Source organism: Anopheles gambiae, chromosome X (assembly GCF_943734735.2).
Source record: "Anopheles gambiae chromosome X, idAnoGambNW_F1_1, whole genome shotgun sequence".
NCBI lineage: Eukaryota > Metazoa > Arthropoda > Insecta > Diptera > Culicidae > Anopheles > Anopheles gambiae.
This window is the reverse complement of record NC_064600.1, coordinates 6,059,385-6,087,147: the sequence shown is the minus strand read 5'-3', so window position 1 is coordinate 6,087,147 and position 27,763 is coordinate 6,059,385. Positions and strand designations below refer to the sequence as shown.

Below are 27,763 nucleotides of genomic sequence, written 5' to 3'. Positions count from 1 at the left end.
GGTTGTTTGTGCGCCCAAACGACATGGCTCGTCGACCCGCGTTCACCACCTGTTGGATAGCCAGCAATGTTGATCGTCCGCGCCGAAATCCGTACTGATGCTCAGACAGTTTTGGGTTCTCCGGATTCTCCAGGTGCTCGTTCAAGCGGTTCAGCAGCAACCTCTCGAACGCCTTGCCCGCGTTGTCCAGAAGGCAAAGCGGACGGAAGGATGATGGGTCGCCCGGTGGTTTGCCTGGCTTAGGCAGGAGTACCAATCGCTGCTTTTTCCACTGTTGTGGGAAGCAGGACGTGTTCAGGCACTCCTGGTACACCTGTCGGAATGGGCCAGGGTATTTCGTTATGGCCACTGCAAGAGCGGCATTTGGCACCCCATCAAGACCCGGGGCCTTCTTAGGATGCATGCTACTAGCGATGGTTTGCAACTCCGGATCGGTGATCTCACGAAGCGGCACCATGTTGCCAGCTTCGTTTCCGTCTATAGTGGGCCACTCTGCTGGGGGATGCTCCGGGAACAACGTGGAGACCACTCTCTCCAACACCGCTGGATCGCGCTCCTGTGCCGTACGTGTGGGTTTCATACGATAAAGGACCTTACGGAAAAGTTGCCCCGTCTCATCGTTGTGCATCGCTAGCACCATACATTCGAAGAATTGCTTTTTGCTAGCTTTAATTGCAGTCTTTAATTCATTTCTCGTCTGCTGGACCTCGGCTGCCACTCCCAGATGGTTGGGTGATATGTTGCGCAGCTGATCTGCCTCGCGGCAAGCCTCTACCAGGTTCGCGATTTCCGGGGTCCACCAGTATGCTGGCCGGCCTGTATATTCCTGCGAAGGGAACACGCGTGACATAGTCTCGTCACAGGCCCGTGTCAATGCCTCCACCAAGCTTTCTGCACTCGTGCCTCGCTCCTCAAACTGGGAAGCCCGCAGCGATGACTCGAATAACTGGGAGTTGAACTGTCGCGTGTTCCATCGTGTCCCAGCCAAACGCGCTGATGCTGAGCGTTGTCCCCGTGGTATCCCTCGTCGATCCGTCGTTGGAAGCTCGCCGATTGTATAGCGGATGTACACATGGTCGGAGTAAGAGTAGCTCCGCAAGATCCGCCAGCAAGTGGCCGGGTTTGTCGCCAGGTCCGGACGGCAGATAGACGGGCTAGCAAACGCCACGTCAATTCTACTGGGCCGCGCTACTCCACAGCCCCGGAAAGTGGGTTCGGTTCCGACGTTAAGGACTTCGAGCTGGAGACTGTTGGCCAGCTGGAGAAGCGCCTCACCTTTCTGGTTGGTACGCTCGCTCCCCCAAGCGTTATGCCAGGCGTTGAAATCGCCTGCCAGCAGCACCCGTGGATGGCCTTGGGCCAATACGAAGATCCGGTCTAAGATCCCCTCAAACTCCGCCACTCCGATGTGAGGTTGAACGTAGCAGTTCACAATCGTTACCCCATTGACGTCTGCTACCACGACGCCCGGAACTCGGACACTTCGGATGCGCTGGATAGGGTATCGCACTCCGCTGGTTACTATGGCCACCTTTTTGTCGCAGTCAACCACCCAGTTGCCGTTATTTTGGGGAACTCCGTAGATTTCCGACAACAGCATAACGTCCACTTTTTCTACCCGCATCGTATTGAGCGCAAGATCTTGCGCAGTCCTGCTCTTGTTGAGATTTATTTGTAAAATATCCATCAACAAGTCCGTGTTGTTATCGCACAGGAGGCGGCGGCGATACGATGCGGGCCGCCGCAGATCATGCATTTTAGGTCGTTATTGCAGTTGGCTGCCTTGTGGTCAATCGCTCCACAGCGCAGGCACATGCCGGATCTGTCGATCCCCTGGCAGTCCCTGGACATGTGGCCGCGTTCCAGGCACCGGAAACAACGGCGCGAATTTGGCAACGGTTTCGGTGCTTCTCGTACCATGCAGCAAGAGTAGCCAATTAGGAGCCGCTTATCTATCAGATGGTTGGCGTCGCTGCGTGGCAATCGCACTCGGGCACGCTGTGAACCATCGCGCCGCTCCCAGATGTTGATAGTGGCCAGCGTCGCCTCCTTCTCTAACACTGTCTGGAATGTCTTGCGGATGTCCTCCTCCGTGGCCAACATGTCAATATTGGTGATAATTATCTCCGCCATCTCAGTGACCACCCGCGCAGTACCCATCTCACCTAACTCTTCCTGTATTTTTCTCATGAGGGCTACAGCGTCAGCGTTGCGCTCCAGTTTAAGGCGCAGGTGGTCGCGCGCCGTTCGATGTCCCCTTCGAATCTGGCGATTTTCCTCAGCCAGATTCGGGTTCAAACGAACTTTTTCGTACAGCGTTTGATAGGTTTGACCCGTACCCGGTGCCACGAATATTTCATCTGGCCTCTTCCGAGCAGAGCGTCTCTGCAGGTTTTCGCACCGTTGATGTTGCTGACCAGCTGCGTCTGTTGTCTGCAGACCCGCCCTCGGCTGCTCCTGCTGGTGTTGTTGTTGTTTCCGCCGCTCCGTCCGCAGCTCCTGCCAACGACGCGACTTTCGCTGGACAACTTCTGCGAAGGAATCCTCGAGTGTCCCCGCTGACGATGAGGCTTCTTCTATCAATTCACTTTCCTGGTGCTGTCGTTGGAGCTGACGTAGTGACGGTTGCAACTCTTGCGACTGTCGCACAGTTAGTGACTGCCGTGATGGTTGTCGGTGTTGTTTTCGCTGCTGCTGCTGCTGCTGTTGCTGGTTGCCTCTTGAATGGCTGGGTTTGGAACTGTTTCCCATAAGCAATGAGATCAGCTCCCGATCGCGCTGGGCCTCTTCGCATAACGCCTTCGTGCGTTTTTCGGCTTCCTCTCTGAGGGTGTCCTCGCGACGCCTGGCATCTTCCCGCGCCTCCTGTGCTGCGCGTTCTACCCGTTCAGAGCTTTCTGCAAGCTGCTGCCGCATAAGCCCGAGCTCGACTTGGAGCTGGGTTATCACAGCCTGCAGCTCCGTTTTCTCTCTGCGTGACTCCTCAAGCAGTTCCGCTTTTTCCCTGCGCGATTCTTCGAGCAGCAAGCGCAATTCGCTCACATCGCTTGAGCGTTTCGTGAGGCCCGTGTCAATGCGAGCCTTTGTAGCTACAGCCACAGCATTTGGCTTTTTTGGAATCGCCCCGCTGCTACAATCCATTGGGATTGTTCTCGTTCGGAGCGTCTTCGCGGTTCCATTCATGCTGTTGCCGCTATCATATCGTCTTTTTTTTGGTACGTACCGCTGTAAACTTTCTGAGCCGCTGTACTGCTGCTGCGTGCCGCTCCGCCGTCTGGATCCTCGGATCCGGCCGTCTAACCGCGCTGACACGAGTTTTAGCTGTTTTCAATCCTTGAATCCTACCCTATATCCCCCCTTTTTTGTTTGTTTTCACGCTTCCCTCTGCTTGTGCGAATTGCGATTGTGTGTGAGACTGTGAGCCGACGACAATAATTTTCGCTTATTTCCGCTGTGGTTCCTGTGGTATTCGAAAAAACTTCACTAAATCCTTGTGCAAATCACCCACTCCTCTCGATGTGTGCATCTGAATTCCGTAAACTTTGTCAATATCAACTATTTTATGACCGATCCGAGCTTGGAGCTACACGAACACATCCGATCACGCTGAACACACACACAGCCCCCGTCTTGTGGTCCACATGGTAGATTTTGGACTGGAATGGCTGCTTCATTTCTTACAAAGTGCGTTACATTAATTTAAATTCACAATCTGCTTTTCGCAACCAATCGAGCTGCACTTTGAACGAAATAAACTAACCTCCGTCCCTTTTTTGTTACACAAAAACCACAATGCTGCACGATTAGCACACCAAAGTAGCAACACAGCAGCAATACCATCAAGCGGCGACAAATAAGGACCAGCTGTCAGCAAGGCTCGGTCGCTCGGTTCGGTTTTTATGAGGGGAGCACCATTTTCCTTATCTCGATCATTACCAACCACTGTAGCCAATTGAAGCGGGCACAATCGAAAAAGGCACTCCAAAACATCTCTCTCCCACACACACACACACCCACTCACTTATGCCACCAAGAGGTGTGCTTTCGATCGTATCTCGTACGAGGTGCAACCGCCAATCATTTCTTGAAAGAATGAAAGCAGGAAAAAGGCAAAAAAAAAAATAGAAGCGAAAGAATCAAATCACATCCCGGGCCGGCACACTAGAAATCCCATCGAGAGAGCGAGTCAAGATTCCAATCGTCACCGATGTCACTTCCAGTGGTGCTTTGAAGTGGTGTCGAGCATGAGGAGGAGGAGGAGGGGCTGGTGGAAGAATATGGAAAAGAAAAGAAAAAAAAAACACGGAGACGCATGTAACAAGAGAGAAAACAAAATAACAGTCGAGACGGCTTCGCCGGAAAAGAATGCTGACTTGTGTCTTTCGTCCTCCTCTAAGTGTGTGTGTGTGTGTGTGTGTGTGTGTGTGTGTGTGTGTGAGTGTGCTTATCAAAAAGAGCTAAGCACTGGGCAGGGTGGCCCGTCGGCCTTATGCTAATGGGTTCGGCGTTTGGCGCATCGGCAACGGGCTCGAGCGTGTCCATTTCGATTTTTATCGGCTGATTGGCTTTTGGGATGTAACAACAACAAAAAAAAACCCCCCGAACAAGGACAAGATTTGCTTCCCCCTCTCCCTTCCCTGCTAGGGGAAGGGAAGAGAAAGGGATGAATAGTAGTTGTGCGAAAATCCACCAACATCCACCGTAATCCAGCCGGCCCGGCCAGATGTATCCTTACCAAAGGGCACAGGAACCATATCCACAAAAATACACACATCCTTCGGACACGAAACTTTCCGCTCTCAATCAGTGTCTGTGGGGGGGGGGGGGAAGGGACTGGTAGTTGGGAATAAAATCATATCATTCGGTACGAGCGCGGCCCTCGTGCCGTCCCCATCAAAGCAGAGTTAGACACTTTTATCGAACACGCTTGGCCACCAAACGTGGTGACTCGTCTAGTTGCTAAACTTTACGGACGGAAAAGAGCAGAGCAAGCGAGAAAGAGATGGTAAAAAAATAAAAATAAAAAAAAACAACAAAAAACCGAAAAGAAAAAACGGTTGGCGCAGAAACAGACCGAGAAAATGGAAAAGAAAAATTGGGTGGGCCCTTCGTGGAAGATCACAGCCACCATACAGTTCGTGCTTCGTACCCTGCGGAGAAGAAGCTACAAGCGTGGAGCGGAAGGAGGGGGTGGAGGGAGGTGGAAATAGAGCCTCAAAATTGATTTCTTTTATTTCCACCGCCGCCAGCTCCAGTGCTGCCATTTCCGGAGAACCGACCGAAACCCGCAAGGAAAAAGTTCAAATATGTGTAACTGTATCTCTGTACATGAGTGTGCGTGTGTGTGTGTGTGTGTGTGTGTGTGTGTGTGTGTGTGTGTGTGTGTGTGTGTGTGTGTGTGAGAGTGTGTGTGGGTGCAAAAAAAGCTCCGGCAGCGCAAGTTGGATGGAAAGAACCTTTCTTTATCTGATTTTTCACTACACAATTCCCATTCACGCCCTTGTTTACCCTTTTGTGGCTGAACACACCCCCTCATATGGTACGCAATGGACAGTCGTTTCTGTTACTTTTGTTCCAGTGCGTATGGGTGTGTGTGTGTGCGTTTATGATGACATTAGCGGAAGGAAATAAAATCAAATAAAAGGCAAAAATCAGACACGTCAACTTCAGCCAGCGCCCAGCGCCGGAAAATACCCCCCCCCCCCCCCATAAGGGGAAGGGGTGGGTGGGGTAGATGGGTTTTTGAAAATCAACTTTTTCGCCTGCGTCAGCACACACACACACACACACACCAACACACATATCGGGTACAGTGTGAGCTGTATTTATTTTGCTTCGTTATTGCTTTCTTGTCCTCTCATTTGGTTGCTGTTGTTGTTGTCTTGGCCGTTTGCGTTCTCGTTTGCGAGCATCTATCTTGTCGCCCCCCCCCCCCCCCCTGGGGTCACGCGAAAGATTTGTCAGCAAAATCAACTAATGTGGCTAAAGTTTTTGCACTTAGCAAGATGCGAGACGAACTTTGCCGCTCGCAACAGCTTGCCTAGCGCCCGCACTATTGCGCCCGCACGGGCAGCAGGAAGCGGAGCAAGCAAGCGACGAACCGTGGGAGGCAAACAATGAACAAAAAAAAAAATAAAAAAATAAAAAAAAAGAAAATAAAACCTCCCCGACACCAAAGCGCGCCCGGAAGCGGGAAATGTACATCAAATGAAAAAGCGGATGAAATAAATCAAACGATATGAATCCAAATCAAATCAAGGCTGACGAGGAGAGGAAATTATGGAGCAACCTTTCACTAACCGTGGGAATGAACGAACGAAAACAGCACGAAAACGTGCCACAAAAAAAGAAAGCTACCCACTTACACACTCATAGCCAAATGGCAGGCGAGAAAGGGAAAAGGACATTTAGGAAATTGAATCACTCCGTGCTTCAAAGCGTGACTCATGGCAATAAAAAAAAAGTCCCCCCCCAAAACGAACCATGCAGCAGGAGGATTGAAAGTGCAGCGCCACTGTTTTGTCCCTCTCTCTCTCTCTCTCTCTCTCTCACTCTCTCTCTCGATTGACTGTAAAAAGGAGCACAAATGAGAGTGAGTGGAAGCCAAATCCGGTAGTTATTGAAAATCTGCGCTCGCTTTAACATAAATCAAGTGGCAAGTGATACAAATCTGGTTTTCGGGGCAGAGGCTTCCGCGATGCTCTGCGCGTGGTGCCAATTGATTGCGCTGGGTCCGGTGCGGGCTGGAGGCCAACAAACGCCAGCGCAGCGTTCATTTGATTAGCCGCGTTCGGAACGGTGTCGAAAAGGGGAGGTTCGATTCGGACTGGTCGAATGGTTGGTTTTAATTAGTGGTGTTAGGGGACTGTACACAGCTTGCCGCCACCGATAAATATGGTTCACAGCACACTTCAGGGGGCGAAAAATAGGCACGACAGCGCGACGAGCTCAAGTAAAGTGTTTTAATAGTCCAATTTTGCTCCATTATCTGCTTGAAGTATCAAATTACTCGCTGCGATTCGTTTGGTTTCAATGGAGTCGGTTTCGCTGTGCAGATTGCATACATTTGGGCGTTTTGAAATACGCAATTACTCAAGTGAGGGCGCAATGCGTCGGAACAGCCGTACCGATTGCATACTTTGAGGCGTTTTTTTTTCGATTGGATTGCAGCAATCGTTTAACATTCCGTTTTACAAGGTGTAAGCAATTCGGTTTGGCTTTCTATACTTTGCTGAACGCCTGAAAGTATGCAAAATTAATAATTGTAGCATTTTTGTTTTCTTTTTAATAGTTAATTAACACTTCTTGCTAACAGAAACCATTAAAGCAGTATTTAACATAGTGAAAAAGTAACACTACTACTGTAACGTTACCACAGAAGTGTAACTTTAACCCTGTCAACATGACGCTCGCTTCATTATAATAGTGATTGCTGCTTGATTTTCCATCGAGTGCGCAAGCCATGCTAGTGGCACTGCACCACCAGCGCATGGACCGCAGCGTTTCCACCGGCCAGCAAGGGCGCGTGCTGTCACCAGCAGACAGCTTCCAATCTCGGCCCAGCGGCCGCAAATCAAAGGCGCTCCATTGTCGCCTTCACACGCAGACGCGCCAATGTCTATCAGCGTTTACAGACGCGAAATCGAATCGAAATCCCAACACACGCCACCGTGAACCATTTCGTTACAGGGATCATGTTACGGATCCCATCATTTCGGCAGGATCCTATTGCTCCACACACGCAACAGCATTGCACAAAGAAAGAAAAAAAAAACTGAAGTGGTCCACTTTGCCGAAGCGTGGTACGGTACGGGAAATCCTCTGGCGTGCTTTCGGAAGAGGTTCGATTTCCGGCGCACACACAAACACACTCCATTTAGCTGAGCGTTGGGCGGATAGCCTACCATTCAGGCGCAGTTTTTCGCAGTAGATGAATTGACTTCTCGCACGAGCAAGCCGTAACGTTAAGCAGAAACAGAACTAAAACCAAACCAAAGCAGCAAAAAAAAAACATGTAACTACAGGTACACATTGTGTAAAGTGAGCTGTACAAGCGTTAGGAGGATTAATGAAGCCCTGCTAGCCATATTCCTGTTCTCTCTACTTAATGTTGATGGCCGATATACGGCTCGCCACCGCCCCGCGGAGCATTCAGTGTCGATGAATGATTGCTATTGATTTTTCCATCCCTTCCGCTACGGCTAATCACCACCTCGCGACGCCCATCCATCACTACGCCGGCCCGACTTTGTGACCGTGTGAAACGAACAAGAAGAACCAAAAAAAAATCTAAATACAAAGAAATGAATATTATTTATTCATCAATTCATCAAACCCATCGCAACTAACGCACCACGCGGCCGTGGTCCATCCTTTGATGTCGCCGCCACCTTCTCCCGCTGTACTGCCCTGCACTGGTTAGGGAGAAAACTAATTGACACGCCAGGCCCTAACCGTTGTGACAACTTGCGAGTCCGGGGCCTCGCGCCCGTAATCCAATCTAGCGCCGAGAAATTGAAATATTAGGCTCCACCATCCGTCCCACGCCCGATCGAAGATCATGAATAATGAATGCTCTCTCTCTCTCTCTCACACACACACACACACACACTCTTTCACTTCCACGTGCGCTTAGAGAGTGCACTGAAGCTGACTCTCAACCGAAAATTACGTCCAGCACCGGATATCCTTCAACACGACCACCTTCTCCCCCCTCCCCCCCCCCCCGCCATAACACAGTCCTTAATGAAACTGTCATTCAGTGGGAAGGGGGTGTTTAGGTTAGACCGCTCGCACTGTTCACCTCGGGGCTGAAACATTAGCATGTAAATTAGTGTCCTCGAATGCCCATTTAATTATGCCCGGATGTGCCTTTGTAATGAGCCGGGGCGCGGGCTGGTGGCCATTTGAGGATGGGGAAAGGGCAATGGGGGTGGGTGTGGGAAAGGCATGGGCACGGGTGCTACATGACACTTTGGTCAGCAGGAGGAAGCGGCCGGACTTTGAAGGACTTGTGGCATCTCATTTTCCAACAAAAATCCCAATTAAAATAACCACACACAAATACACGCAGAAACACACACACACACACACACATACACAGAGACACATTCTCTATCACCCACTCAGTTTCGTTTGTTTTTTTTTTTCTTCACTCGTATCTGTTTGCTGTGCCGGGGCAACCCATGCCCAGCCCAGCTCCGGGGGCGACTAACTTCGTTTCTATTCTATTTCTGTTAATTCATTGCTCCTTGTTATCTTCTTCCACACTCCTGGCCCTGGGGCTGCGAAATCCTTGTGCAAAGACAAGAGAGAGAGAGAGAGATAGAGCGTGAAAAAAGCAGAAGAAGCGAGACCTTTATTAAAATAAATACCATTCCATATCATATTTCGCAACCGTACGGTGGGATACGGCGGGTGGACTGGGAATCCGGCGCTGGTTCTGGCAATGATCCGCAAAATAAAATTAAATCTCTCCATCTCCAGAGCCTCCCCACGCCCCCCCCCCCCCCCGCCAACATGAAAGCAACCGAACGCTCCTCCGGTTTCTGCTTGCCAGCTTGCCGCGGCCTACCCGCTCCGTCCGGATCGCTTCCAATTAACCAAAACGGTTCAAGAATTATGAGCACTCAAATGTAACGACATCTGCCGTGGTTGGAGCACGAACCCACGCCCACAACATTCCGGGCCCTGTCCTTTCCTTCCCCGGCAAAGTCCTCACCGCCCTCCCCACCTCCCCGCTACCCACTCACCATATCAAAGCAGCGAGACCGTGCACGAGCTGCTTCAGATCGTACCGATTACGACGAATCACCTCTACCCCGGACAGGTGCGTGTATTTGCGTTCAAGAACCTTGTTGAACCCGTGTGTGGGTTTGTGTGTGTTTGTGTGTGTGTGTGTGTGTGTGTGTGTGTGTGTAAATATTTTTTTATTATCGCTCGATAAAAATGCAAACGATTATTGGCTGGTTGAGTGGTGCCGATGGTGCTCGTTTTCATTTATTTAGAAAGACTTTTGCGGGAGGAACCGTTTTATGTAAAGGTGTTGTTAAGAGTTGGTTGATAGACGATGGGATGGAAGTGGATCGTAATTTATCGAGCGGAGCGGTGTCGTGTACACATTGAGACACGTTTGAAATGCACAGCGTCTAATGAGGCCGGCTACCATCGAGCACATCATCGAACGAAGCAGAAACGGACCTATAACCAGGGGGCCATCCCTAGTGACATTTTTGGACAGGATCATCGGACTTTCAAGCTATTACCCTCAAAAAAGAGCCTTCAACCGTTTCTTTAACTGCACCACTTTAACGTAGTGTTAAAACATACCGTTTATAATCGACTTTGAGATGAGGATTTTGTGTTGCTTTTGATTTATCCACCTGGCAAATAATGTAATCGATCCTTTCAATAAGTCGTGTACACTTTGTTATACGAAAACATGAAAATATTAAAATAAATAACGTGACACACACAAACATATGTATTCATGATCGGCTCGAACGGTGCTCGAAACACCAGAAATTGTGGTTTTGTATGTGATTAATCGTCTTTAAAGTGCTTAAATTTCGCAGGAATTAGAGTGCTATGATGGTTCCACAACTTTATTTGTGATGTTAAAACATGGATTAATGTCTCCACGTTTGAGCTCTGCAAATTTAGTTGAATTTGTTTCGGTACGTCTACGCGCCGAAACAAATGCGACAACGAGATTCAAATTGGTTCTAAGCAAAAAGATATCAAGGCAGCGTTCGACAGCGTGTCGATAGATATATTGTTAGCAAAGCTCGATAGGCTAGACTGCCTATTTGCGTTACTATTGTAGTTTTGCTCATCTACTTCGTGAAATTCGCCAAAAAGAGTTCTTATGAGTGTTCAAGTACACCTGGAGTTCCACAAAGAGGCAATCTTTGCCCTTTAACTAATCGTAGTCGTAATCGCCTGGGTTGGAGTCGTTTGGAGTCGTCCGGATTTGTCCGCAGTTGTCCGAAAACCCCCCGGACTCGTTTGGAGCCGAATTCGTTCGGAACCATTTGAAGTCGTCCAGAATCGATCGGAGTTAGGCATTTCATTTCGTTGTGATTGTTTTGCTGTCTTTCACTTTACGAGTATACTTCGTATTCAGGCCTTGGTTTCGAAGGCTCATTCCGGCCAATTCCGGACGACGCCAACTCCGATTCTGAGCGATTCCGGATGACTCTGACTCCGAATGACTCCGGACGACACCAGACGAGTCCGAACGGCTCCGGATAATGCTGGGCGTACCTATCTTCCGAAGTTATCGGTATTGGATCAGAGCAGACTCCAGAGTTTTACCAATTTTACGCATCAGTAACTACTAGGCGTCCAATTATGAATGTGTGACCACTACAATGACATAGTAAGTAGAGCCAAAAGGACTTTTAGATTGGTACGGAAAATGAAGAATGAATGGTCCTATGTATGAAAACGATATTTGTACGTCTTGTTAGTTCTATATTACGATTCTCTTCAGTAGTGTGGTGTGGCTCTTTGAATTAAACGAATTGGAAAAGTACAGCAAAACATATGACTGAACATGCTATAAGACTTTCAAGATGACAGTTCTGAGATTCCCTCTAGTTTGAAAACTTTGTTGCCATTTAGATATAAAGCCTGTTCCAATGTCGTACTAGTGGAATGTCGCATTGATATTTACACATCGTATGAACCAATGCGTCTGCAATGGCTCGTAGTTTTAATGTATACTACACTAACTTTTATTTCTACTTGTCGTCTAATAGAATTGAAAAGGTCCTTCGTTTTTACAAATATTTCTGACAATTTCGTAAGCTCTACTAGCCAATCTTCTACAAAGCTGGAACTAGAGAGCTTGCACTGTTGCTCCCAGGTAACAGGCACTCGTAAGGTGTCTTAGAGTTGGTGCTCGAAACGCACAAGTTTGGACTATATTACTGACCTTCTGACTTTTCAGTGCCAATGCCGACATTGTTTTGATCACCTTGCAGTTGTGAAGTTCACTTTATTGCAATGGACTTTACACTGTGGATGACTTCCTGAAGGCATTAGGAACTAATGCCTGGTGTAGATTTTGATTGGTATTGTTAGGCTCTTTCCAGCCGTATGCTTCCAAATGCATTCTCGTCGTTTTGTGGCTGTAATCATCTAAAACTAAACATAAATTCTCGTTTCACATCTTACTGGAGTTCATTCTAAGAGATTGCTACAACAAAATGGGAAGTAAATTGTGCCCATCATTGGGTATCAGTTCTATAGAAACATGTTTTTTCGTATAATCGTTTGCTTTCCAAAGCTCGATGTAACTCTCCCATTATTTGCACAGCAGGATGTTAGCTGATGATAGCAATCGGCATTGTCTTCGGTTGAAAAGTTGAATGAGCTACGGCAAAGTCCCAAATACCAACGAGTCAATTAAAACGGCCACCTACCAGCCACTGCTACCGGCTGGGGGGAATCTTCCCCCGAGTCAGCTGAAAACTTTTCCTGCTACCAATCTACTTGGCAATCACTAATCACTACAGTCAACCTATTGAATATTCCAAAATACATCCATTAGATTTTGAAACAACTGCCATCGGTGTTGGCTAGCATGCCGCCCACTTCCCACGGATCGGTTGCTGTCTGGGTAAACAATCGTAAACCGCTCTTCTTTTGCATTTTTTTGTTTTGTTTTGAAGGCCTCAACATTTTCTCTGAAGGTTCGTTTCTTTTGGGTTCTAAAATCAACCGCCCCCAAAAACCCACCTTTTCCCAAGCAATCACTCAAACGAAATTACAAACGAATTTACATCACCCCCCACCGCTCCCGCTCGGTCCCACGCGGGGCAAAAGTTGTTGCGGCCGTTCCCAAAGTCCCCGGCTGGACGGCTGGACTCGACTGCTCGCCTTTGCGACTTAATCCGATCTAGCATCTCCGTTTCCGATGGATGATGAATTAATCATTTACTTCGGCAACAAGCAAACAACAGCGGCAGTAGGAGAGGAAAAGAAGAGATCCCAGACATTCTGAGGGCTTTTTTTTTGGGGGGGGTGGCGGGAGGCATTGGGCAGCCAAATCAATCTAGGAACGCGGGAGAAGCTGAGGGTCCGATCAGACAAATAGACTCGTCGTCCCGTCGTTAGAGTGTGGTTTAAAAATTAGTCCTATTTGCCCCTCCGGCCGATGGGGCCGATTCGTGCGCGAGGCTCGTGCAAGATTTGCTCCGCTTGTTTTTCTTTCCTTTTGCTGTGCCGCTGAGTGATTATAAAATGCGTGGGATAGATGCTGCCGGGGAGAGGCTTTGTAGGAGAGCCTTCCTTCTCCGATCGGGCGAGCAAACATTTTCGACCTTTGTTGAAGACACACACACACACACACACACACACACACACACACACACACACACACACACACACACACACACACACACACAATAGCAAACGTGTGGAGCTGCGGTAAATGTGCAAACAGACCATCAATTATAAATCCACTGCTACGGTTCAGCCCGCCGCCGATGGGGAAAGATTTTCCTCACAAAAGAAAAGGCAAAATAAAAGCAAACAAGATCAACGGGGAAGAGCTGGTGCGGGATATATCGGCACAGTCCGAACAGCAAATCCAAAGAAAAGCTCTCTCTCTCTCACACACTCTCTCTATATCCCTCGTTTTGAAACGATTCTCCACAGTTTAAAGAGATCCCTCGTCTATTCTGTAAATCCTCACACCCGTCGCCCAAGCATTCTGTCCATTTTGCCTTTGTTGTTGTCCGTTTCGTCGCATAATCCAATCCCCTTACCAATTCTGTGCCCATGAGGGGATGGTTGGGGGGAGGAGGGGGGTGAAAAAGTAAGGCACGGACGGTGATGCTTCGGTAGATACCGTACCCGCCATTATTTGCGTCCATTGTTGTTGTTGTTGTGCCAGGCTGCTGCGGCTCCCCCGAGCTTCACTGCCTGCCACTGATCTATCAATAGCCCGATCAAAACTGAAAATCAATCGACCTTCCTCCCCTTTTGGAGTGGAATATCAATTTAAAATGGCAGTGGTAAGAGGGGGAGGAAGGAGGGCAGAAAGCAAACGGGAAGATGTTTTGTAAACGGTCTGCGAAGAACGCTTCCCGCACCACTTCTACCAGCCACTCTTGACAGCAGGGCACTCAGCCGCTGCGCCCGAGGAGACAGGCTGGCTGGATGGCGGCAAAGGGCTGCGAAAGAGGGGGGGGGGATCGGAGAGAAGCGCAGGGAGGGAACAAAAGTATTGCTACAACAATCCCCGCCCGTAGCAAAAGCCCGGGAAAAGAAGGAAAGAAAGAGAAGGGGCAGCAAAACACAGTCCCCCTCGGGGACATTCCACGCTACACGCGAACCGGGTGGATCGAGGTGCTGATTGATGAATAGTGTGTCAGTGTTGCACGGAAGGCAGAGGAGAAGGAGAAGGGGCAAGCAGAATGTGTAGAGGGAAACGTAGCTGCCATCCGGAAAAGTGCGAATGCAAAACGCTCCCCCCTTAAAACCCCCGAACGCTATCGATGCCGTATTTGCGTATCGCTGCCGTCTCCTTGGTACACCTTCGGCAGGGACCGGAACCGGAAATTCCAATCGAACCAATCCTAACACGTTTGGGGTTGCGTGGCAGTGCTAGGGGGTCTCGTGTTTCGTACAGTGCGAGCTGATAGAGGCATCAAGCCCTTTTTATTTCGCTCCAGCAACACCAACGACAGCAAAAACATCGCTCATCATTGTCTGGTGCCGTGACCAGGATAAGGGTCGAGTTTCCGTTTTTCTGCTGGTTGAGCTTGCTCGCGCTGCATTTTTTTTTGCATTTGAGCTAGAATGTGTGTTCGCCGAGTCGCAAGAGCATGGCTAGGAAATTGCCATTGAGACTATCACACCACCCCACTGGGGGTGGGACACCACAAACTATGGGCATTTAATCTTTTTAGTGCGAACTTTTATGGCCCCGTCCCGTCGGCCCATTCCGGTTCTCGCTCGACTGGAGACATTAAGTGCGTCTGCGTGTAATGCCCACACACAGTCGAAGGAACTAGGGAGGCAGAAAAAAAATCAGGACACAAACCTTGTCACTTGGGGGAGGAGGGGGGGGGGGTTGGGAACCGGTAATGGTCACCCGTTTATAGGCCCGTTGTACGACGAGTGAAATGGAAATGGAGGGATGGCTGAAATTACGCTTGTTGTTGATGTTGCGATCGTTTGAGTAGTTCCGTTCGTTCTGTCCCATTTCCTTAGCTCATCGCCCTCAACACCCCTTGCCCACGCGCCCAAAAGTATTCGGCGGTGTGTGTGTGTGTGTGTGTGTGTGTGTACATTCTTAATTAGATCGTTGTATTTCCGTTTCCGGCCAGCGCGTTCGCGCCTTCGCTAACCACCATTAATGCTACCACGATGGGAAGTTTCCTGCACGCTGATACGGGCTACGGGGAGAGCTCTTGTTTGTCCAAAACTGGGTACCCGTCTTCCTCCCCACCACCCAGCGACAGTTATAGGCCTATTCTATTACACCCATTAACGTGGGGGGGGGGAGAACCAGCTTTTTGGCGGTGGCGGGATAATATACGACGATCCCCATCACTTTTTGGACGCGAAAGTACGAAGTAGTAAACCCTCGCAACTGTGCTGGGTGGCGAGAATGGAGCGCTGTGTGTGCTCCATCAACTCTCTTCCTCTTTCACACACACACACACACACAGTCACGGCTTCGTAAGCCCCAATGCCACGCAACCGCACTGAGCCGCATTGATTGTTTTCGCTGTTATTTATAAGAAACATTTAAGCCAGCATGATATGGCCCTTCCCCTTCCTGTGCCGCCTTACTGTCCCGGGACCGCCATTTTGCCGCGGGAAAGTGGAACGGGCGTGCCAGGGGAGGGAAAGACACTGAATGGCAAATTTACATAAAATATTCATCCCAACATTTGGAGCCTGGCGCAACGGGGGGGCTGATGCTTTGGATGCTTTTTGTGTTTTTTTTTTTTGTTTGTTTTTTGTTTGCGACAGCTTGAAACGAAGGCGGGGGACATCCATGCATAACGTGACGCATGAAAATGCCAAATATTGAAATAAATTTTTCAACGTGCAGTTTGAAAATTCTTAGCTGTCAATGTTATGTTAACCCACCCAATTATGCTCTTCTGCTTCTTCTATTTTGCGTAACGTCCTACGGGGACATGCCGGCCTGTACAGGTTTGCGAGATTTAATGCATTACCACACAGCCGGATCAATCAATCCTTGATACGGGGGGACGGTCCATTCTAGGCTTGAACGCATGACGGGCATGTTATCGAGTCGTTCAAGTTGGCGATTGTACCTGGGGACTCAATTATGTATAAGCTCTATAAAATTGAAATCAATTCTCATTCGCAATAGTGATTGGGTTTAAAAATATGTAAAATTAATGTAATATTAGGAGGATTACAAAACTTTTTGAAACAGGATGTGATAACAGCATTTACAGGGTTAAGTATCATTTAAGACAACAGTTTAATCATATAGGGGAATGTTGCAAATCGGTAGTGGAATGTTGCAAGCAAGCTTTGGTAGTTTGCAAGCATATACAGGGAGTTTTGCAATCGACGAGGGGAATTTTGCAAGCATACTGCTAGAGCTGTCATCAGACTGTGGGTGCCGCTGTAAATACCCCAAAATATTTTCGTAAATTTTATTAATGTATCATGTTTAATCATGGCTCCGCAGCAGGATTTATTTAATTTGTCATATGTACAGCTGAATGCCACACGAAAATAACTCCAACTGATGCTTTTTTAGAAAACACTGGCACCCACAATCGGATGACAGCTCCAGCAGCTTGCGTGCAACATTCCACTACCGATTTGCAACATTCCCCTATATGATTGCAAACTTCCACAGCTTGCTTGCAACATTGCACTACCGATTTGCAACATTCCCCTGAGTGATTGAGCTATTCCCTTATATGATACGAAACCCTGTATACTTTCTTAAAATATAAAATAGTCAACCACAAACAATGCTAAAGCTGTACTTCAATGCCCAAAGTTCATTATGACAGAACGCAACTGTCATACAAGGCGAAGACAAATAATAACTGGGTTTTGCAAAGGTGTCGGCTCTCTCATTTCATTCCACATCACCAGTTCTGATTGCTACCAAAAAAAAAAAGAAGCAACTCCAAATGCCTTCCCTACCAAGCTGCAATAAAAGCGTAACGTAATCAATGGACGCTCCCGCGTGCGCTTTTCGCGGAAGAAACAACTTTTGAGCAAGGGACACGATGAGCGACAGGGGGCGTTTTGCATTGAAGGACGCATGCTCTTCAACCATCCCCTCCCCTCCTCCCCCGGATGTGATTGAGCCTCTCGATCGGGTAGTAATGGTTAAGCCCAATCCTAATATACGTGTGCGTGTGTGTGTGTGTGTGACCCTGTTATGGCAGCCAGGCAGGTTTCCGCGCGCTATATGTCCTTCCCTGGTGGCCCATTAAGCGGGATGATTGATTGCTATCTGCCATCAATTGACTCGTAGCGGGTTGGTCGTGTTTTTCTCACACGCTCACTTTATCCAACCGCTCGCGGGTTTTGTTGTTTTTGGTTGTATGTAAGGTTTTTTTTTCCTGCACTCACTACCCCCTGTCAACAGTGTCCGGGTGGTGTGTCCTTTCGGCGATTGATTCCCAATCAGGCGCTCGCACTTGCACGATCGACGCTCGCCGCTAACAGCGCAGCGTTAGCGCCATCTACCGCCCATCTTCTGGCGCGTCATTAATATCACTTATAAGCGAGCGACACTTTGCGACACATTCGAGTGCCTGCACGGCAACCACCGCTTCGCCCAGGTAACGAGGCGATCAAGGGAGAGAAGAAAAAAAAAAGATCAAAAATCTCCAGCAAGTAAGCTATTGATTTTTGACAAACCAGAGCCTTTAGTCCCTTCATTCTCTCTCTCTCTCTCTCTCTCTCTCTCTCTCTCTCTCTCTCTCTCTCTCTCTCTCTCTCTCTCTCTCTCTCTCGTTCTGTTATCCCTACCAAAACTTCAATTAAGCCTGACCTTTGCAGCGATGACGACGGTCGTTGAAAAAATCACGACTGATACCGTCGTCAATGTAACGTTGATCCACCCACGGCCCGTGTTTCTTCTGCACCCTTCACGCCACCGGAGCGCGGTGACAAATCGGTGGCGTTTAGTTATAATTTTGCAACGCTACGAAGCAAAAAAGGAGGCGAGACGGAGGGAAAAACGGGTGGCGGCAAAGAGCTCAGCTTTACCTGGCTGAAAGTGTGCGACGCAAGGGCGAAGCGCAAACCACGACTCGAGCGCAAACTATCGCAAGGAGTGTGAAACAGGTTGCCTACCTACCGGCGCTCAATTCATCATGTTTCGATGGGCTCCGGCTCCTGCCCTCGGGCGAGGACAGCTATGGTCAGCTGTCAGTCAGCGCAGAGGCGGCTTATTACTTCCTTCGCTAGCGGCAAAGTGTCGCCCTGTGTGCAAGCTTGTCACGCTCAATTAAGGGGACGCGGGTGAGGGCAAAATGTGTCAAAATAGTTTCTCGTGTGCGGTGCGCTTCTCGGCAGCGCTTCATTAGCGGTCCGTCAGCAGTACCTCAATGGAGATTTAATTTTTACTTTTTTAGTGAGCGGTTGTGACAGCTCTTTTCCGTTTGAAATCGTTGCTGTGAATGTTGCTTGTTATTCAACCGTTTGTTGCTTTGCCGGAACGATATGTCCTGTTTATTGCATACTTTTGAGGCGTCCTTCTAGTTATGCGAGTCCTCATAGCACACGTTGTTCTCATTGATTGAGCCTTTAGGGCCTTGTGATGCTATATTAGCTGCAGTACACAAGAAAACGAGTACTCTCCTCCCCAGCACAGCTACAATCACTGCACATACATTGTCCAACCATACCGTTTAAAGGCAAGTCATTTGGTCATATTAAAGGGTGCCCATCTCTTACGAAATGTCCCACCATTCATCATACTTTTGACCCAAGCAAACCTCCTACGCTCATGGTATCGTCCTGCATGGCGAGAAAAGTAAAACTCAAACATGACTCACGTTCGTAATCTCCCACACACACACACACACACACACGAACGAACAGTAACTATATCCTCCATTTCCGGAGCAAATGCAGCGGTACACTCTAGGAAGGTTGGGGGATGAGTGGCCTTTATTCCTCTGCAGCTGTACCGTCATCAAGGGGTCACCACTCAAAGCGGCACAGGCGATGGTCGAGGATGACTATCTAGCGATAAGCCTCGTAAACGGCATTTTACGAGATTCACAATGAAGCCATCAAATCGCGTCCCCTTGGAGAGGCGTTTGGGGTTGAGTTTTGGTGGCGCATCGCACTAGCCCAGGCACTGGCTTGGCCCAGTTCGACTGCCCTAGGAGCAGCTCGCTCAAGACGTGCTACGCACTACACAAACCCCACAAACTGTCCGAGCCCAGACGGGACTCAAGTGCGCAAAACGCATGGACGGATGGATGGCTCATCAACTCCGCCACGCTTTACGATGCATCCGCGTGTACCATCTTTTTTTTTTATTTACGAACGGCCGGTGACAATTAATGGCATTTCCCGGTCTTGCTCCGGCACCACCGTGGCCAACAATAATCAAGGCAATTGTCATAAACCCTAGCCTCAAATGTTAACACACAGCTACGGTGCGGTGGCCCGGTAGTGCCCGCGCCACTACAAGTAAGCGATGAGCTCAACCGGGACCTACCCGAAAGGGGCGTAGTTTGGGTATTCGCCCATTCTAGGAGGTTCAGTTCAATCCTGCTGTATGCTCTCCTTGGTTAGGAAAGCTTCACAATAATTAGTACAGTTACAATCGTAACTCCACTTTGAGTAGCGCCAGAAGGCATTCCAAAATGAGGTTTTAAACCATTTATAGCACTGTTTTTATGGCACTCATAATGCATTTTTTTACATTTGCACATCAAATTCTAGCTTAGAACCACGGCAGACATTTCGGTAGGATTTTTACAGCACAAACGATCATGCATTGTGTACTTTTTAATTATGATTTTTTTTTTATTATCAATATTTGCTATATTAACCCGTTACAGGGCTATGCAATAGGATGCATCTTGCAACAATATTATGCGAATGAAGTTGTGTTTTGTGACGTCACTCTCAGATCTGGTGAATGTGTTTCGCACATGTAATAAAAAAAACTCCATTTTACACTTTGACAGTGGAATTCCTGTTCATGGCACGGTTCTTCACGCTCGATACGTGGAACTCTTCGAAAATTGTTGCAGAAATGAGTGCTTTTGGTTGCAAAGTTTGCCGACTACTGGCTTATACCAATTCAGTTTTGGAAGGTTCTACTTTTTTCATCCAATCAACTAGGGTAATTGGACCAGCATTGGGCAGGTTAGTGCAGCAGTTTCACTAAAACTGCTGGTACATTTACAATTTTTATTATCTTTCATGCAAGTGGCATTATTTTGAACGATACACTATCGTATTATGCTGTGCTATTTATTAATTTGCCGATATAAATGTATTTTTTAGAGATATTCGCGAAAATGCAAACACTGTTTTTGTTCCTATTTTCGGTCCAGTTTGGTCCTGTTTTCGCAGCAGGCTGCGCTCCTATTTTCGGCAGTACGAATACGGGTCGGTAAATGTTTTAATTAATGCCAATAGGTGGACAAAAATGTTTAAAACAGTTTTACACTCTCACTTTTTTAAGATTGGTGTTGAAAAGTACTTAAATTATTAATTTTATGTTGCCCATTTTGGGCTTTTTGCTGGCAATTTTTACAGTCATTTTGATTTGACTGGCTCACAAATTATTATTTTTCTCTCAAGTTATTGGATAATTTCTAGTGAAATTGGTGATGTTTGATACAAGAAATGTGGTTTCATGTGTCGACATACGCATTTTAGTGGTATGATCAAGTTATAAATGAATATGCAGCAAAATCAAAAGTGTGTTATTGCTTCAAGTTTCGACAGGAACCTACAGCATTGCCTTGTCAAAAATCAACATTTACCGTGCACCTTTGTTCGGCAGCATCGAAAGGGAATAATTATTTGTTTTTCGTAATTTTAAAATTCTAAACGGGCTAGAATAGATTCATCAACCATATAATCTTTCATAAAAACCACACTTTCATTGGTTTACTGTTCTGGCTCTCTTAATAACGAAATCTGCCGAACTATTGGCTGACAGCAAATCTGCCAAAAAATTGTGAACTCTGCACATTTTGTTTGATTTTTTGAAAAATATGCTAGGAAAAGATGTGATATGTTGTATATGACTAACAAATGAGTATATCACTACTTAAAACAATAAGTGTGGAGACTATTTTCTACGTGCTTTTGCGTAATTACACCTTTTTAGTAACCCTGCCGAAAGCAGGTATACTGCCGAATACTGGTACAGTTACCCTAATTAAGTTGTTATTACATTATTCGCTTAAAAATAACCTACTTCTTCTTTTAGACTTAATTTAGTATATGCTTTAATCCTTGTTTATTCATATGCGGGTGCATTTCCCTTGATTAATTGTTTTCCCATATTGGGGCCCTTCACAATTCTAGTCAGCTTTTTTTATGGAGTTTGACAGTTGGAGACTGAAATCATGCAAACACTCCATACAAAACCACACATAAAACTAGCCTGCAAATTTCAGTCTAGATTATTCTAGCCTCATAGCTAGAATTAGATTCGAGTACCTGCTCGAAAGATGGCAAAACAAGGTGGTGTTTACATTTATCTCAGGTGTATTAAAGAGATCTGGTGATGGAATACACAATCAAAGTGTATGTAGTCCAGGTGGTCCCATAGCATGTTTTTTATAACCAAATTTGAATATCACTTTTCGACAGGAATTTTGTTCAAACAAGCTTTCTAGAGGCTTGAGGAATACTTAAAACACTCTTCAGGCTTGAGGAATACTTAAAATCTTCATTCAGCCTTCTAAATTCATACACATTGGGATAAGCCATGTTTATTATACCCATTTAGATAGCTGCTCGAAAACTGCTATACAATGCAAACAGCTGACAGGGTGAAATTTCAGCCTACCAACTTAAAACGGAAAGGACACCATAGTTATTTATTCTAAAGTCTGGTTTTATCAATCTAACGAACGGCAATGCTCTAATTTTGAGCTCTTGAGCTATTTCACTGAATATCTTTCTCTCACGACATTCTTTTAGTTTGTGCTGAATGTTTTCAACACAGCCACATTTTTCACAGTTAGGACTGTTAGCTTAATTGTATTTGAATTTTAATTCCTGAGTGCATAGTCTTTAATTGGCCAACAAAAACGTATCGCTTTTTTGTTCCGAGTTCTGTTGTTTACCACTTTATATAGAGCCATATACGTTGTACCATTTTATATTATATATTTTTTATTTTTTATTTCTGCATTATATGTGGTGTGCAGCAAGCAACAATTATAAGTATTTGTTGCTTGCTGATCCAACAACTCTACTAAAAAAAATCGTGTAAATATGATCCTCGTCATACTAACATAAACAGCTCGAATGACGTTACTTAGCGCCAGAAGGTATCCAAAAAATCGTTTTCGTAGCCTCAGGCCCTCGAACAATTATTCTGTTATTCATCCAGCGTAGCGTGGGCCCTCCAGGATCAGCAATTCATATTCAATTCAGTTGACGGTGGGTCAAAAACACTTCTGGCTGAAACGCTCCTAAAACGGGACACCTGGGCAGAAGCTTCTCTAGACTATCAACTGTTAAGTTTCCCACTAGATTTATATTGCATGCCTTTGGGCGACCGGCAGCTCCGCGCGGCGCTCGGCACGGCTGCCCAAACTATACCAAATCCCTTTTTCAGTTTGGCACACTTGACTGTTACTACTTCAAACAATTGTCTCGAATTCATTTTGTTTGTCTGTGTGTGTGTGTGTGTTTCTTTTTTGCTCCCTATTTAAACTCCAGTTGCAATGGCTCCCGCTGGCGAAGCGTACCAAAGGTTCGAGCTACACAATACCGCTCCCGACCCATGCTGCGCCTGGCAGCGCACGAGCGTCGGTTGCCATAAAGTTGCCCGTACTTGTCCTAACTAATTTTACACCCATTTTCTTCCAGTTTTTGCACCGGCAGGCCACGTGCCAGTGACGGTGGAGTGCACCGAGGGGGAGGGTGAGCAAAAGTTTTCGCACCTACTCAAGTCAAGCTTACTCGAAAAGTTATAAATATGTAACAGGATTACATCGACGCCAGTACGGTTTGCACGGTGTAGTACGATGGCTTGAAAATGAATGGATGTACAAAAAAAAAGGGAGCAAGTGTTGTTGTATGTGTGTGTGTGTGAGAGAGAGAGAGAGGAAGTAGCTAGAAAATTGTGTTGGATTGTTTTTGTACACACAATCCCAGCCAGCACCTGCACCACACCGCGCACGCAGCACACCGAAAAACCCACATCATTAATTACAAACACCGCTCCACCCCCGGGGGGTGTTGCGCTGGCACTGCTAAGCGGACCGAAGCTGTGGTAAGCAAAACCCTCCCCGAAAGGCAGCAGGAAGCAGGTTACAGTCGTAGTAGCCCGGTAGCCGGTAAGCGATCCGGTGGCGGAAAATGTCTTCATTATTTTGCTAAAAATTGCATGAACGGGTGCGCCACCATCATCGGGGTGGAAAGTGTCCATTAGATTGCCATCTGAGGGAATGATGATGAGTGGGGGAGGGGAGGGGGGGATGGCGGGAGGAGCATCACAAACGAACCAACAAAAACGGCTGGTTTAGCTTTGCCGCGCTTCCGGCGCATCCGTAAGCTCCACGGAAACGTAAGTGAAATTAATCTTATCTTAATTACTGGTCAAACTCTCGCCGTTTTGTTCTACGATGCAGTATTTTTGGTCTTTTTTTTTTGCTTACTGTCACTCGTTTTCCTGCTCCCTCTTCCCACCCTCGCCCCCAAAGAAGTCTTGCTTACACACATGTACACACAGGCGGAACGTCCCGGGGTCGGAAGATTCTTCGCGCCATAATTTACGTTCCCTTTCCCCGTTTGGCGCTCAGCCTTTTTGCTTCTTTTAGTATCATTTCCCCCCCCCCTCCTCCCCCCTCCTCCCTGCCCCCTCCCCTTTCCTTTCTGATTTTCCAGATTCGATGTACAACATCGAAGAAAACACGACACCCGATTTATTACCCCCGCCGTCGTTTCGTGTCCGTTTCTCGCCCCACTCTACGTGACGCCCCATGGTTTTGCTCTTTTCACTAGCCCGCACTACTACACTGCGCGGAATAAAAATAGTACTAACGTGTCTTTTTTTTTTTGTTGGTGCAAAAAATGCTGAATTTCCATACCGATAAAGACTTAAAAAAACCTGGTTTAAACCTTTATTGAATTATGATTTACACCTTTCTTTTCTTGGAATACTCTTCAGCGTAACATGTTATTTGACTGGCGCCACTCTACAAGTTTTTGTAGATCCGTCTTAATCTTGTACACTGCGTTTGATTTGCAATCCATTACAATCATTGAAGTTTTACTTTTACAGAGTTTTCCAAGCCTCTTTCGGGTGTGCATATTGTTTTTCACCGCGTGCAAAATGTTATTCCACATCACACTGATATTTCATTTGCATCATGATAAATTTTAATTTCTTCAGCATGATTTTCAACACTTCAACTATCAACTATCAACTATGAAGTAAATACACCATTTGACAGCTGTCGAAAAACATCTTGAAGGCGGTGAATAATTATGTGCACATTCGATAGTGACCTGGAAATCCCTGTAAGTTGAGCCAGAGCGCGCATAGCACGTTTATGGCGCGGCATTTATTATTTGGAAAAGATTGTCCTTTGAAAAAAAATGAAATTATCTAAATGAAACAATGTTTTACACAGTTTTAAAGTATGAAATTGTCGTTATAGAGTTTTCCAAGTCAAAGGTGCACATAATTATTCACCGCCCCGAAGATGATTTTCAACAGCTGTCAAATAATATATTTGCTTCATAATACAGGGGTTCGAGTATTCACTTTCGAGTGCAAACATTGTTATTCACCGCGTGCAACATGCGGGGTTTCTAAGTCACTTTTGAATGTGCACATAATTATTCATCACATCCAAGATGTTTTTCAACAGCTATCAAATAGTGTATTTGCTTCAAAATGAAATTTCAGTTTCACAACATGATTTTCAACACATAACAAACATAGCACTGTCAAACTCAATCCAACTTGAGGCGTGTTGAAAATCATGCTGATGAAATTAAAAATCAATTTGATGGAAATAAAATATCATATTGATGTAGATTAACATCTTGTACGTGGTGAATAACAATATAAACATTTGAAACTGACTTGGAAAACCCCTGTAATCCACATAAACCTGAGATTTCATTTCCATCAGAATAATTTTTAATTTCTTCAGCATGATTTTCAACACGCCTCAACCTGGATTGAGTTTTACAGTTGTTTGTTATGTGTTGAAAATCATGTGTTGAAACTGAAATTTCATTTTGAAGCAAATTCACCATTTGACAGCTGTTGAAAAACATCTTGAATGTGATGAATAATTATGTTGACATTCGAAAGTGACTTGAAAACCCCCTGTAAAATGCTTCTTCCATCGTTTTTTCACCGCAATTTGACGACGGATCGCATCACCCGTTGACAGTTGAAGTGTTGAAAATCATGCTGAAGAAATAAAAAATTATGATAATGCAAATGAACTATCAAATTGATGTGGATTAACATCTTGGACTTGAAAAAACTTGTGTTTTTTGTATGAAAATTGATAAAAATAGACAGGGATACAAATCCCGCCAGAATATTAAAAATGATGTACTTGAAAGGATTAAAGCAGGTTATTTTAACCTTCTGAACTAGCATAATCTTTATCGGTCAGGTAATTCCACAATTATCGCTAAAAATTAAAAAAAAGGTGGTGCCATTTCAATTTCACGCAGTGTAGTTTCTCCAGCGCCAAAAAGGCAAACCCCCTGCATTGGGCCATCGGCCAACTCGGTCGCGAAGTCGAAGAACGGTTATAAATCTTCCTCCCCCCCCCCCCCCCCCCCTGCTCCCATTAGTCTCTGTGCCGGAACTGCTTCGTGGTGGAGAAAAAAACCAGTGACAAGGTCAGAGACTCGCTCGCTCACACGCTCACTACCGACTTGGCCGACTGCCAACGGGCCGCAGTTGCAAAAGTAATGGCAAAGCGAAAGGCGCCAAGTGGCTGTCGTGCGACCGGTCCGACCTGGGCCCTGGCTGGGGCCTCCGCCTAGTGAGGGCCCTGATGAGTTGCGATGAGAGCATGAGAGATGATAATTATGGTGCAACCCTCTCATTATGCTATCTTGTGCAAGCGGGGCGCTTTTTGACAGTCGGCGGAGTGAGGCGGAGTTGGGAGCGTTGGTAGGGATGGTGAGCGGGTGACAAGAGGGTGGAAAAATATATTACAGAAACAACGGGAGAAAAAAAAATCACACTACACATGTGCGACACATAAAATGCTTCTCGGAATGGCAGAAATCCGTTCCATCTGCTCCGCACGCATTCGTAATTGTGTGTCCCTCGCGTAGACATGTATACGTGTATGTGTATATATGTGGGTGCGTGTGTGTGTGTATGAAAGCTCATCCATTTTCCTGACGCAATTCCGATTTTGCCATTCAATACTACTTTCTTCTTATTCGTCCTACGCCATTCCTGCCCGCTCTTGCCCTCGCCGATCTCGTATTGATTTGCACGGATTTTGCTTCCCATTAACATCCAATTAGTTGATTACATTTTACTGCACCGCTGCCCCCTTCTTGATGGTTCTGTATCACTTTCCTCGGGTACGTTTTGGTTCTCCCTTTCTGGGGGAGGTAAACCCGCCCACTCGCACTGGACGGAGGCCGGTGGAACGGCTTCCGCTGCTTGTTGGAAGCAACGCCAGGCCCACCAGGGAAGGATACGGACTAGGACATTTATCCTGCCGGGCGATGGCCTCCCCTTTTCTTAGCTAATCGTCCTAATGAGAGCGCAAACTAGTCGGGCAAAAGGCACCAGACAAGCAATGGGAAGCGCTTTCTACCAGCGAAACCAGCGAATCGGTAGGTGCAGATTACACGTTGTCACGTTCAATTTCGCGCCGACCGAGTTGGACAAAATGCTTCCCAGTGCGACACGAAAAACAAACCGAAAAGAAAACCCCACACTCGCTACTTGGTGCTGTTCAAACCCCGCAATGGCAAGAGAAACGGGGGAAAAAGGGATTAAATTTCATTTTGACTAATTTACTGCGGTCGGCCAGAGGCCCGTGGGCGGCTTTGGTAGCCAGATTTGGACAGACCAGTACAGCCTTGACCCGCTTTTCTTTTTTTTTTGCAGCCTAATGACTGACCGACCGACACATCCACCGCACCAGCACGGCTCGCATCAAACGTTCAGTTTATAATTTTGCGTCTCGGGTGCGATCGAGCCCTATTGGGTTGGGCCCTCCCGCAAGGCAAGCTTGCCATTGTTGGAAGTGAAGATATCATTCGGCTCATCAGTTATTGAAATGCTGTTTAGAAGCGTTATAAAGCACCTTTCTTGGGTAGCATTGCATAGTTTTGGGCGTTTTTTTGATAATTGAAAAGTAATGTCCAATACGCACGGGCGACACGGACATTTATATGAGTATAATTCGAGCAATCACCACACATCTAGGGTCGAGGGAAAAAGACCATTGGGAGAGCCGTATGAAATTTTTGATATTAAAGACAATGTAAATGTCCCCGAAGACCCCCAAAAGTATGCAATAAAATATGTAATTTTTACTATACTTTGAATTACACAAAATTCAACAATGATTTA

The 27,763-nt window shown here is 46.7% G+C and overlaps 1 protein-coding gene across 1 annotated transcript; it reads right to left on the bottom strand.

Moving 5' to 3' along the window:
• Positions 1-1,555: 1,555 nt before the first annotated feature.
• On the bottom strand, positions 1,556-15,217 carry LOC133391108 (uncharacterized). Its single transcript, XM_061641761.1, has 2 exons — positions 15,166-15,217; positions 1,556-2,528 (listed from the first exon to the last, which is right to left on the bottom strand). Exons 1-2 carry the CDS (start codon positions 15,215-15,217, stop codon positions 1,687-1,689), a joined length of 894 nt encoding a protein of 297 aa, XP_061497745.1. The 3' UTR covers positions 1,556-1,686.
• Positions 15,218-27,763: the final 12,546 nt, after the last annotated feature.